Source organism: Falco biarmicus, chromosome 8, assembly GCF_023638135.1.
Source record: "Falco biarmicus isolate bFalBia1 chromosome 8, bFalBia1.pri, whole genome shotgun sequence".
NCBI classification, from domain to species: Eukaryota; Metazoa; Chordata; class Aves; order Falconiformes; family Falconidae; genus Falco; species Falco biarmicus.
The window spans coordinates 44498776-44511247 of NC_079295.1; the positions used below are offsets into that span (position 1 = coordinate 44498776).

Sequence of the window (12472 nt, forward strand, 5' to 3'; positions counted from 1 at the left end):
GATCTCATAAATAAGTGAGACTGTAAGCACAAAAAATGGCTTGGTGAAAACATCTAATACAGCCAGAATCTTTACTCATCCCACTTGGATATACTTCAAGACAGTCTGGACATAGCAGTATGAAGATTTACCACAACAAACACTGGCAAACCAGGCTGAAATGGAATAAACCCATTCCTCCACATCCTAACACTACATGCTTCCCAGGCTGAGGGTCATGTAAAGGTCTGTATGCATATGAAGAGTACATATCTGTTGATCACATGGCAAGATATTCCTGTGCAAAACTGTTTGGGACTGGGATGTTTAAAAACTAAACTGAGCTTTGAAATGGATGGGGAAGATAACATGCACAAGGATGAAGTCTGGAAGCAGAAAAAAAAGACCAAACAGAAGACTGAAAAGGACAGGATTCTTTCCAGAGAAGCCCCAGAACAGTTCTAAGAGTTTATGAAAAACACCAACTGACATATTAAAGAAGAAAACATTGTTTAAAATTGATCAAAGAAGGCTTTTCTAAAAAGCAGAGTTCATCAGAAAAACAGTGGAAAATCCAAAGATTTTGAACCAAAGATGAGAGATATGAATCAAGTCTAGTAAATTCAAAGAAGAGGAAGAACAATGTTTCTGAGCACTCCCACGATACTTACACTCGGAAACAGGGACAGCACTACTGGAACCTGAAATCCACACAAGGGAGAAACACAAGAAGCAGAGAAATGACTGCAGAAAGGAAGAGGGGCTTGGGACTTCAGGGTATTACGCCTACTATTTGGAAGGGAAGAAAAGAGAGATCATGAGGAAAAGGGAGGATCCTACATCTACAAGTACTTACAGTTTGATGGAGGGAGAGAAAGACTAATGAGCCCCTAAGGAGACAGGGACAGGCAAGGGTCCTGTTCCACTAATGGACAGTTGGCTACATCAGAACTTCAGAAACACTTTTTAAACTATAGCACATAGAGGGGATACAGATGAAGACAGGAAAAGGTATTTGCGTTGTCCTAAAAGATAAAATATATTAACCCTGTGCAGACTGGGATCTGCAGTATTAGTGGAGAATTTCTTTTTACTGGTCTAATTTTTTTTCCTCTACCTCCCTCTTGTCCTTCTTCTTTACTTCTTTCCTTCTTCCTTCTGAGATAAATTAAAGGGAAAAAAGGGAGACAAGATTAGAAACACAAGTACCTAAAGCAAGGACTAAGAAAGGATTCACCGTTCCTAGTAAGAGGTAAAGATGACTAAGGAAAAAAAAAAAAGAAAGTAGAGACTGGCCATGTATTTTTACCCCCTGTGATTCATGAACTTTATGCCTTCTAGCACCCCGGTAGTTGGAGCCGTTATGCTTGCTGTATGGAATTTTGTCTTGTAGGATGGGAGAACAGTGGATATGAAAGTGACAACCCTTAAAAATTTCCAATTTTCCCTTAGATAAAAGTATTTTTTTAAAAAATCTCTTAGTTTGCATTCTACATATGGTCCCTAGCTATAGGGAACAACGCAACATTGACAGATGGGAAACACTAAGGTAACATAATATAAATTAAAAAAATTTGATTGTTAATCATTGTATGACAATCACATCCTCTCAAAAGGCCTTTCAGAACAAACATTGGTAATTAAGGTAGGTCCAAATAAACCTTGATAATGCCAACAGCGATTTGACAGCTCCTGTAATATTCCAATAAAAAATGTCTGTACTTTCTTCCAAAGAAGACAAAATGGACTTGATTTTGCTCCAATTCTGAGGGACACCTAACCCTCTGAATCTCATGCATCTTTACCAGATTGTAAAAGACCGGTGCTGCACCAATCTAAATCCACTTCTACCTTAATTGAGCAGCTCAGTTACGATCTTCTTGGTAAACCCATAACTACCTCAGCTAATTTTGCTCTTAGAACCAGTTGCCTATATAGCAGCATATCTGAGCAAATAAAAAAGAGCAACATATCGTAACATTGAAGGAAACGAAAACTTACTTCCGAAGTTTGCCTTCAACCATCCATTTATCTCTCCTTAAGTTTGACATATAATCAATGTTTTTATCAATTTCACTGTCAAAGACAAAACAATCCATTAACTCTGAGCTTCCATTATCTTTTTCTGTCATACATTTATGTACAGATACTACATCTCAAAGAAACATGTTGGAGAAACGTTTAAAATTAAAAATAAATACTCTTAAAGCTAGGAAATTTCAATACTAGGAATGCTGACGTAGCGCACTGCTGTACCTATGTCAGGCAGTCTTATTTACAGTATCATCTAAGTTTTCTTTCCATGTAACAAGCAGGTCATTCAAACAATTTGACATTTCTCTCCATAGCTGTAATTCAATTTCAAGCCTCCAGGTGTATTTGCCACAAGGCATCTAGCCCTGCACTGAAAACAGTTATCACTGGTATGTCTATGGTATTCTCACTAGGATCCATGTGATCTACAAATTAACATACACTTTTCACTGCAGAAATTGAAGAACCAAAACAAGTGCTTCAGTACAACTGTCTGCAAGCCCACTGATGAGATGTCCCAAACTCAGTAATTCAGCAGGTTATAGTTGTTTCTATGATGAAAATACAGACACTCAAGCTCTGAATAATAATTTCTACAAATATGACTTAATAGATGGTCATGTGCAGTAAGATGAAGTTTCTTACTAAGATGAGTTTGATAAATACAATTGAACTCTTGCACAGTACATGCACAGCACTTGCACTGCCCACTTCTGCTAGTTTTCAGCTTTGGAAAACACAAAGCATCTCTTTCAGTCTTGCCTTACGCAACTGTGATTCACTTTTGCACCACAGTACACCAAAAGCAGCAGAACTCACAAAAGAGCATTCAATTAGGCAATGAAAGACTTTGCCATGATAAGTAAGTGGAGGTACTCAAAAGGCTGGCTTTTCTGAAGTTTGTACTGCACATTGTTGGGCTTTAGAATGTTGTTTAACATAGGGATTGGGGGGGGTTAAATTCTGAAATGCTATACATTACTGACCACAAATGAAGTATACTTTCTTGAATTACTACCACGATAAATCAGGCTTGCCACCTTAGCTTATGACCCTAGTTTAAGTACCTGGACAAAAGAGGTCTTGAAGAACAAAAGGAAAAAAGGGAATATAGAGTACTGCAGAAGCCTTATACAACTCTTCTACATTATTCCCTAGAAGAACTGGTAAACTTCTTTGTAATCAACTTCATCTTTTACTCCAAAAGCAGCTGGAGACATTTTGGTGCAAGCTTTGAAAACAAACTTACAGACCAAACATGGAAAAGTTTTACTCTTCCATCGTATCAGAAGTAGATAAAAGCAAGAAGCAGTAACATAGCAAATTCCAGCTTTCATTATAAGAACATCAAGAACACTCCTGCAACAGAACACAGTGTATACAGTAATTCCGAACTATTTTTATAATTTGATTTTTACAGACCTGTTTGGGAAAGATCTTACCTTACTACACTTTTGCTGCACGCTAACTCATTGACAAGAAAAGCAAGTACTGATGCTTTCTGAGCTGGAGTATGTGCCTGAAAAGCTTTTGTCTTCAAGCTCTCTGTCAGCTCAGTTTGCCCACAGTGTGCCTCCATGAATATCTGCAGGATCTCAGACACATTATCCCGATTGATACCAACATTCAGTAAGTGTTCCCCAAGAATAGTTTTAGCCTAAAAAGAATAAAGATACTTCGAATAGTCACATTTAAAATACTGGTTTCCTCTGCAGGCTGTATTATTGTGTATAAAACAGTGGGGTGGTTCTGTTTGCATTTACTTAAGGACTTTAATCAGGATTTTTCTTTAAAACTATTCAGATATAAGTCTTGAATAGAGTAACAAAGTAGAACGTCTTCAACTCTTAAGTTTTTTTAAGAGCAGAGATAATTAACAAAATAGGTTAAATGAAAAAAGACATGGTCCAACTGAAACTTGATGAGTACTGTTTTGTACAATCATGTTATATAGAGTAGAAAAGAGCAATGTTGGCTTGAAAAAGGACAGTAAGAAAGAGAATCATGTATGAATCAGATTTTTGATGAAGCGACATAGACAGCAGACTGAAGAAAGAAATGGCAAGATTTACTGAGAGTATAACATGAGGGTAAGAATAGGGGGGCAGGGAGGAGAAAGGAGATAAAAGACATGGCCACAGATGCAACAGAGCCCTGCAAGAGGTCCAAATAAAAATAGGGGAGGGTAGAGAAAATGCCCAGAAATACATCACTTCTGGAAAATGGGAAGGCTGGCAGGGCACAAAGTCTTGGAATAACATTAGAACAGTGACACCACAGAGAAGAATTAGGAAAAAGAATGGAAATCTAAATCAGAGTTTTGTTTTCAAAACAGAGATTTGATGTAAAAACATGTTATGAAGAATGCATTCATAAATATAGGGTGTTTACTATAGATTGCTTTTTCTTTCTTATTTTTTTTACCTTGTATCCTGTAACAAGTCCTGGATCACAAACTGCTGCAGAGACAAGCTTTACAAGCAAGTCTTGTACTTCTCCCATGCTGTCCCCTATGTTCAGCAAACCTTCTTGTAGAACGCTCAGGGAAGGGACATCCACATTCACTTCAAAGCCAAGAACTTTACCAAAGTTACGCAGGAACTGCACTACCATGAGACAATCTGAAAATGTGCTTCCATCAAGAACAAGGCCTGGGATGCGAGGCAAGTCTGGTAAAGGCTGAAAAGTAAAGAAAACCAATGAAAGATTCAGCAGTATATTTCAAAAGAAAACTTTTTCGATACTAGCTAGGGAATTTGGCTGGTAATTCCATATGGTAGGAGGCAAGAGATGAACAAATACTTACTTTTTGGCCAGGAGATGCTCTCAAGCTCTATTCTGAGCCAAAATACTATTAAAGGTGGTACAAAAATATTTGGGGGACATAGGGAGGGGAATTCTGTGGAAAAGAAAGGTCTTGAACCTGAGGTAGGTCAAGTCCTGAAGGACAAGAACTAAGAACACAGAGGACTAGGAGAGTAATGTTTTTTGAAGAACAGCTTAGAATAATTGCCGAAAAAAATCATATGAGAAAAGCTTTACCTAGTGACTGTGTACTGAGACATGATGCGCATTCCTGCTGTAAAAATAACTCAAGAGTGATCAATTTTTTTGGAAGCAATCATGCAACTGCTTTTTGGGAAGCAGGCCACTTTTAAACAAAATGTGTTTAATTAACTAAATATATGCTACTTTAGTGTTTGTAGTATCTTGTATTTGTATGTACCTAAAGTATTTGACCAATCTAGACCAAAACTTGAATGCTTTGGGAGTGGCTGCAAGAACAAAAATTGTCAAAGTGGCAAAATACAGAAACAAGAGGCAAAACCTAAGTTTACATTATTATGATTACCTTCTGGTCTGCTAAGCACATATCTTCATTAGGCTTCTTTAGCTCCTTTGCCATTTCTAACTCCAGTCTTCGCTGTTCCAGTTTACGTTCTTTATTTAGTCTTTTTTCATCACGTTTCTCTTGCTTTAACCGCTCTTTTTCCTTAAATAGAATTTAAAAGGCATAAAACAAACCCCACTTATTATTCTTAAAACAGAACAATCTACAAATTTGAAAAGCGCTACTTACATAATCTTAGTAATTACCACAGCAATTAAGGAACCTGCATTGAACTAAAGGGCAGGGGGGAACTACAGAAATAGAACAAAACAATCAAATTTGTGATCAAATCTGAGATTCACTTTTTTTTCCCCCCCCCCTCTCCTGCCCACATGCAAATGGGTATTGAGTATGTTTACATTGAAAGATTCAAAGATTCTTTGGAGTAACTTTCAGAAAGATGACTGACTGAGTGAAAAATGTAGCAACGAACTGTCATACATGCAAGGCACCTGATTTTAAAGTCCCCACTTACAAACTAGTATCATCAGTATGCATCCACTAAAGCAGAGATTACTCAAGAAAGCAGTGGTTGGGAGGACCTCTCTGGACAGCACATGGTTTAAAAATTCTTGTAATACATAAGCTGGATACGAGTAGCTTATAAAACACGATCGATCTTGTGAACGCACATAGCCTCTGGTCTTGAACTACCATGCACTTAGCATGCAATCTGAGAACCCAACAGTCATTAATATCTTATTCTGTACAACAAGAACACAGGGCCAACCAAGTGAGAAGCCAAGCATCTGCTATTTTTCTCTTCCAACACCCTCTACACTGACATCACACAGAATACTATGCTAGTTCTCTCTAACCTGCTAAGACTGAATTTGGAGCTCCACTTGCCTTTCCCATCCCTGACTCCAGCGGTTCTGCTGCACACACCCTGCGTGGATATGCTGGTCTGCCTACACAACTCATTACATACCTCTGTGTAACCAGTATCAAATGCAAAGTAGCGAATAAGAAACCAGGTATGGAATCTGCCACGTGTCAGTGCTACCTCTTTCGATCACAGAAATGCATGCATATACACAAACATGTGTGCGTGTGTTTGTCACAACCTAAGAACCTGACACAATGTAAAGGTGAAGACCCTACACATGCTTTTCACTTGTGGACACAGAGGGCTGCAGAACCAAGCCAAGTTGTGCATTATTCGGAATCATTCCCCCTTATTTTGTCAGTGTAAGAGGTCACTCTAGTCTCTCCATTCTACCACTACCAAATTCTGCCTAAATCAGAGAGCATGGATTACAGCATGGGCTGTAACTGTAAGTCAGGACTTGCCCGTGTTTGTAGAATGGCATTAACTGCTGACTTCGCTGTATAGTTCTGTGAGGCTCCATAACATTTTATCCTTTCATTTGATTCTATACTGAATGTTACTACACCTCTGGTGATAACAGCACAGAGCAGTTGATAATGCCCTCTACTGCTACAGTCTTCAGTGGAATTTAGGCAAGATGAAGCTTGGAGCTGGGCACAAAGAACATGTTCGGTCCAGCAATCTTACACTGGTGGGAAAAAAAGCAGTCACGTACAGAACTACCCATCTGTCCAACTGCTGATATGTGGCTGTGTAAGCATCCTCTGTATTGACAATGCTGGCCCTCATATCTGCGGTGATTTCACAAGGGTCACACTGTTTATGCGTGTGTTTCTCCCTTTAACAGCACACAGCTTGTATGGAAAAATCACAACACACTAAAGCAGCACACAAAATCCTTTACTTCATTTTAATATGGAAAATACTCCCTAACTTGGTTCATTCCCTTTCATCTTAACCTATGTCAAGGTTTCAAAGCCAACTGGCATTCCTCACAACTTGTTTTTGACAACTAGAAACACTCTATGTCAGAAGAAAACAAGAGAAGTACATATGGATATTTAAGTGGCAGCAAACTATTTTGCAGTTATAATTAAAAATGCAAACCTTAACCATGTTAAATTGCATGAATGTATTTAGAGATTACTTTTACTGGCTGCAAGAAACATTTACTTTTCTATTTCTATTAAGAGTAAGAACAATTACAGCACTGGGCAAGACTAAACTACCATTTAGCCTGACATCCTGATTTCCAAGAGTGGATCAGGTGCTGAGGGTACCATCTTCCTCTGCACAGAGCTGAAGAGACTATACCTGGAAAAGTGTCCAGTTTTGAGCCCTCTACCTCAAAAAGGATGTGGAAAACATGGAGAGGGTAACACTGTCTTTAAAATGGAACATTGTGGGAAAATCACCTTGAGGCGAGGAATTAAGAGAAAATTGGGTCCTAACAGAAGCATAGTATCACAGAAAGCTTTTTTAGGGTAAAATACAGCTATCACCTTCAGGACAGTTGGCATGCACAGAATCTACATCACCACAGTTCCCTAAGCAACACCTCCTGCCAGCTCAGCATATGCTGATAGGAGTGACAGAGGATGGAGTAGAGACACCACGGCCATGCTCTGTCATGCTCCCTGCAGGAACGGGAACTCGATGGCACCACACAGCAGATAAGTTGCATAGCAGTTGTCGCATGAAGAACCCATGAGATGTCTGTGCCTGAGCAAAACCATTGCGGCAAAATTACTTTCCTCAGATGAAATAATCTCATCGTAACACTAACGCACACCTCCATCTCAAAGTTGCCTGCTTCCAAGGTACTACCAGACCTCACTGGGCACACAGTACCAGTTAGTAACAACAACAGGTATGACTAGAGTCACTCAAGCTCCGCTTAAATGTGATGGAAATGGACTGGTCCTGGACTGAAATAAATCCGAAGGGAGGGAATTGTTGTCTAAACTCCCAGATTACCTAACTTTGATTCAGTGTTCACAAAGTTAGGTCAAGCTGACTCACTCTCTAAAGTTGTTATGAATGGACTTCTAATCAAGGTAGTCAGCCTTGGGGAGGACAAGAAACAAAGAACAGGTAGTGAAAACACCACCGCTATCTAAGTTACCCAGAAAGAAGCCTTCAAGTGAGGAAAGTTCTGGCTATGAGAGGAAACAGGATGATAAGGTGTTGCAGTCCACTGACATCAACAGAAAATTAGCTGAAAATAAGACAAAGATAACTGCGGTGACTGCGACCTCCAACTCAAATAGCTCCCTCCCCCCCCCCCCCCCAAAAAAAAAAAAAAGAAAAAAAAAAAAAAAAAAAGAGGGCCAAACCCCACTTGAGGAGCATGTGTAGTTAGTAGAGGACTTCAGCATTGCTCTCTGAGGATGTGTGCTAATTTGCAATAGAAGCAAGAAACTTGCAGCCAATCCTGTGTATGGTGATGACTATGCAATGCCCTGTGAAGCATAAAAAGCAAGCAAAGGAGGGAGAAGTTAGGGAAGACTCCATTGTAACTTCTGGGATCAGTCAACGGGCTGAACCTGTCTTCTCCCTCACAGGGACGCCTGTTGGGTAAGAACTTTGACTTATGCATGCTAAATAACTAACCCACGCTAGCTGTTATTTTAGTTGTATGTGATTTGGTTGTATATCATTTCAAGTTTGCTTTTGCAGACAGTCCCTATCACCAGTGAGCACAAACCTTAATTTGTAATTATTAATAAAGAGTGTTATTCTGTAAACTGTTAATGTGAGTCCTTTGTGGGCGCTAGCAGTTGCCAGCAGCAGGTAACACATTTAAACAAAGTGGACAGACCTGTTGAGGGGTCCCCCTAATGCTGTTGGTGTGTTGCCCTGAACAAGTTGGTTGAATTGCCCTCCAGTGCAGTGGAACTGTTCAGTGAAGGGTCCCTGTAACGGGATGCTGACAGACTGGTCGGGTACAAGGGTCTGGGTTTTCCCAGGGTGCTAAAATAGACAGATCAAGCACCTGGGGTTGAGAGGATTTCCCCCACCACTACCACCTTTTCATGTGACAAACATACTTCTTTTTCTTTTTTTAAATCAGATCTAATCCTCATTTATGGCTGTTGTGGAAAAAACATCTTCAGAATATTCAGCTCTTAGTAGCTTTATTTGCACAAGTGTAACTGTCGCTACTTATCAGAATGATATAGCTCCGAAACAGAGTCCTGATTTTAGTTTATCAAAATATTATCAACAAAACTGCCATTATTTTCCTTTCCAGTTTGTATTACGGGATACCACTAGGAAGATCAGAAACAACTCAATCTAATCTTTTAACAAACATTAATCACAGAACCATACAGTATCTCAAGTTGGAAGGGACCCATAATGATGATCAATTCCAACTCCCTGCTCCTTGCAGGACTACCTAAAATCAAACCATATGACTAAAAGCATCATCCAGACATCCCTTGAACTCTGACAGGCGTGGTGCCATGCTCACTTCCCTGAGAAGCCTGTTCTGGTGATCAACCACCCTCTCAGTGAAGAACCTTTTCCTCATGTCCAATCTGAACTTCTCCTGATGCAGCTTCATTTCATTCCTTCATGTCTTGTTGCCGGTCACCAGAGAGATGACCAGCACCTCCCCTCCACTGCCCCCCTTGAGGAGGCTGTAGACTGCAATGAGGGCACCCCTCAGCCTTCTCCTTCTTCACTCCAAGGTGAACAAACCAAGTGACCTCAGCCATGCCTCCTAAGTCTTGCCCTCAAGACCCTTCACCATCTTAGTCATCCTCCTCTGGACACACTAATAATTAGTTTGATGTCCTTCTTACACTGAGGAGCCCAAAACTTCACACAGTACTTGAGGTGGGGCCATACTAGTGTGGAGTGGGACAGTCACCTCTCTTGACCAGCTAGCTATGTGTGCTTGGGGCACTCCAGGACACAGTTGGCTCTTCTGGCTGCCAGGGCACACTGTTGACTCATATTCAACTTGCCATCATTGGTGACGTGGTCACAGTGACCAAGACAGCCACTGATTACCACTTTGCTCTCTCTATTCACAAACAAGAATTCTAGGAGGCCACCTTTCCTAGCCGGCTTAAGAGTTAACCTGAAATTCTTCCTTGCACTAAAGTATTATTCAATTTTAATTTGTTTTGCTCTGTCACTTTCATTTAAATTTATGAACACTGTCTAAGAGAAAGGTTTTAACAATGTATTTGACAACTAGATGCTATAATGATGGTTATTTTACTTCAATCTCTCAGCTATCTGCGTTTTATCTATAAAAGTCCCAAAATACAGAGATAAAAGTCTCAAGATACAGAGAAATATATAAAAAGTAAAATTAAAAAGTTAGCAATTACATAAATACACTGATAGTCCCTCTTAAGATAATATGAGGGTTAAAAATGAAGCCAGCCTCAGAATTAACATGTAAATTAGCTTATCATGGTCTAATAAAATTTTCATCCATCACACTGTACACGTCTGGTTTTATCATCATCAATGCTATTCCATCATGTACTTTTTTTTCAGATAATCTTTTTGTAACCATCTATAATGCAACATAAACTACTGTATTATTTCAAACCAATGAAGCTGAAAATGCTGGAGTTGTTTTAGCTAGTAACAATGCATTTAGTGCAGTGTACCCTGAATAAGCAGGATATGGTACACCAGTAAGATAGGCTTCTTCCTCAAGCCACCTCAGTTATGAACATAAGCAATGTGGTCACAAATGCTTTTCAAGGCAAAGACTTTTCCCTCATTTCCTTCTGCAATATTGTAATGAACTTGAGACCTCTCAACTGATTATAAGAACAAGTTCTATTACAAAACCACTATTGCATTAGCTTAAGGGCAGGGAACCTTCAGCATCTGTCATATGATAGTATGGCTAGGAGTAAAATTTAACTAGTTAAAGGCCTGATTAATCAACTCAATGAAAATATTTTGATGGATTTGGGGTTAGGCTGTGCCAATACAGACTGCAAGTGTTTCTTGAATATTTTTCCTCCCTTTAAATAAAGTGTCTAGAGTTCCTTAACTTTTAAGCAAAGTAATCATTTGGATTGTGAAGAACATTTCCATTCTGCAGTACTTTATAAGAAACAGTTTAATTCAGTTGCCCAACAAACACCCAATTTAATAGCACAGAATGTGTATTTGATCTTTAACATTAACTCATAATAAGCAAATGTTATTAGGTCCTCTTGCGATAATGAAAGCAGTCACCAGAGTAAGAAGCACTCAGCACACACTGTAAGGAAAAAGGCAGCTATTTTGAAAACAGTCGTCTTTTCAGAAACAAAACAGATTTTAAAAAAATCTAGGTATTTACATGATCAGCACCAAAAGAAGCCTGAAAATTTGGGAAGTGACACCAAGCAGGTTTTTGTCACCAGGTCAATGTCACATCAGATCAATGTGTTCAAAAAAGAAAACAAACTGAATAACTAGATTCAGAGATGGACAAAGTAAAATGATTGTACACAAAAAGAAATACACGCATTTAGGACTTTATACTTCTCTATCTCTTGGTTCAGAATTTGTAACATATATATTTAGTAAATCAAAACAAGAAATCAAGCATCTACTTTCTGTAGTGCAGCAGTACCTTCTACTGAAGGAGAAAAAACAAAATTATTAAGGCATAATAATTCTATTTGCTTGGTTTCATTGGGGTCCAAATCTAGAATCATCTACAAAACCCCCAAGTTCTAGGAAGCCTGGACTGGAATAAGATGTGTATTTTTACCCCTGGATAACTACTGAGGAAAACCTATTCAGCAAGTCTGATGAGTCAGTATGATGAAGTCCTTACACACATGAACAATGTGAAGAAAAGTAAACAAAATTTCCTTTCCAGAAAATCCCAAGGACTCTGAAGAGGGTATGTAATTTATTGGCTTCTTGCTCAGAATCACTGAGGATGTAAGGGACCCTCTTTGAGATCATCCAGTCCCCAACCCCATGTGTGACCTGTCCCTGCCATCATCTCCCCCCCAGACAGTATCAGCTACAGCAGACTGATATCCACAACCTAACAGGCCAACCTGTGCCAGTGTTCAATCATCACCCTCCAAGTAATCAAGTTTTTCTCAAGTTTAAACAGAATTTCCTGTATTTCAATTTGTGCCTGTTGCTTCTTGTCCTGCCACTGCCATGTACCCAAATTAAATTATACATACAGGTACATCAAAGACACTGCTTTTCTATATATCTACAGAACGAAAGCATGCAAATGTCAAACT

At 39.2% G+C, this 12472-nt stretch overlaps 1 protein-coding gene across 18 annotated transcripts in view; it reads right to left on the reverse strand.

Moving 5' to 3' along the window:
- Nucleotides 1-12472, reverse strand: part of BAZ2B (bromodomain adjacent to zinc finger domain 2B) — a 156436-nt gene that overhangs the window by 22682 nt on the left and 121282 nt on the right. For all 18 annotated transcript variants that reach the window (XM_056348282.1, XM_056348295.1, XM_056348294.1 and 15 more), the window contains 4 exons: nt 5366-5506; nt 4438-4692; nt 3456-3670; nt 1981-2055 (listed from right to left, as the gene is read on the reverse strand). In XM_056348282.1, coding sequence (XP_056204257.1) covers nt 1981-2055; nt 3456-3670; nt 4438-4692; nt 5366-5506 — 686 coding nt within the window. The remainder of the gene's footprint in view (nt 1-1980; nt 2056-3455; nt 3671-4437; nt 4693-5365; nt 5507-12472) is intronic.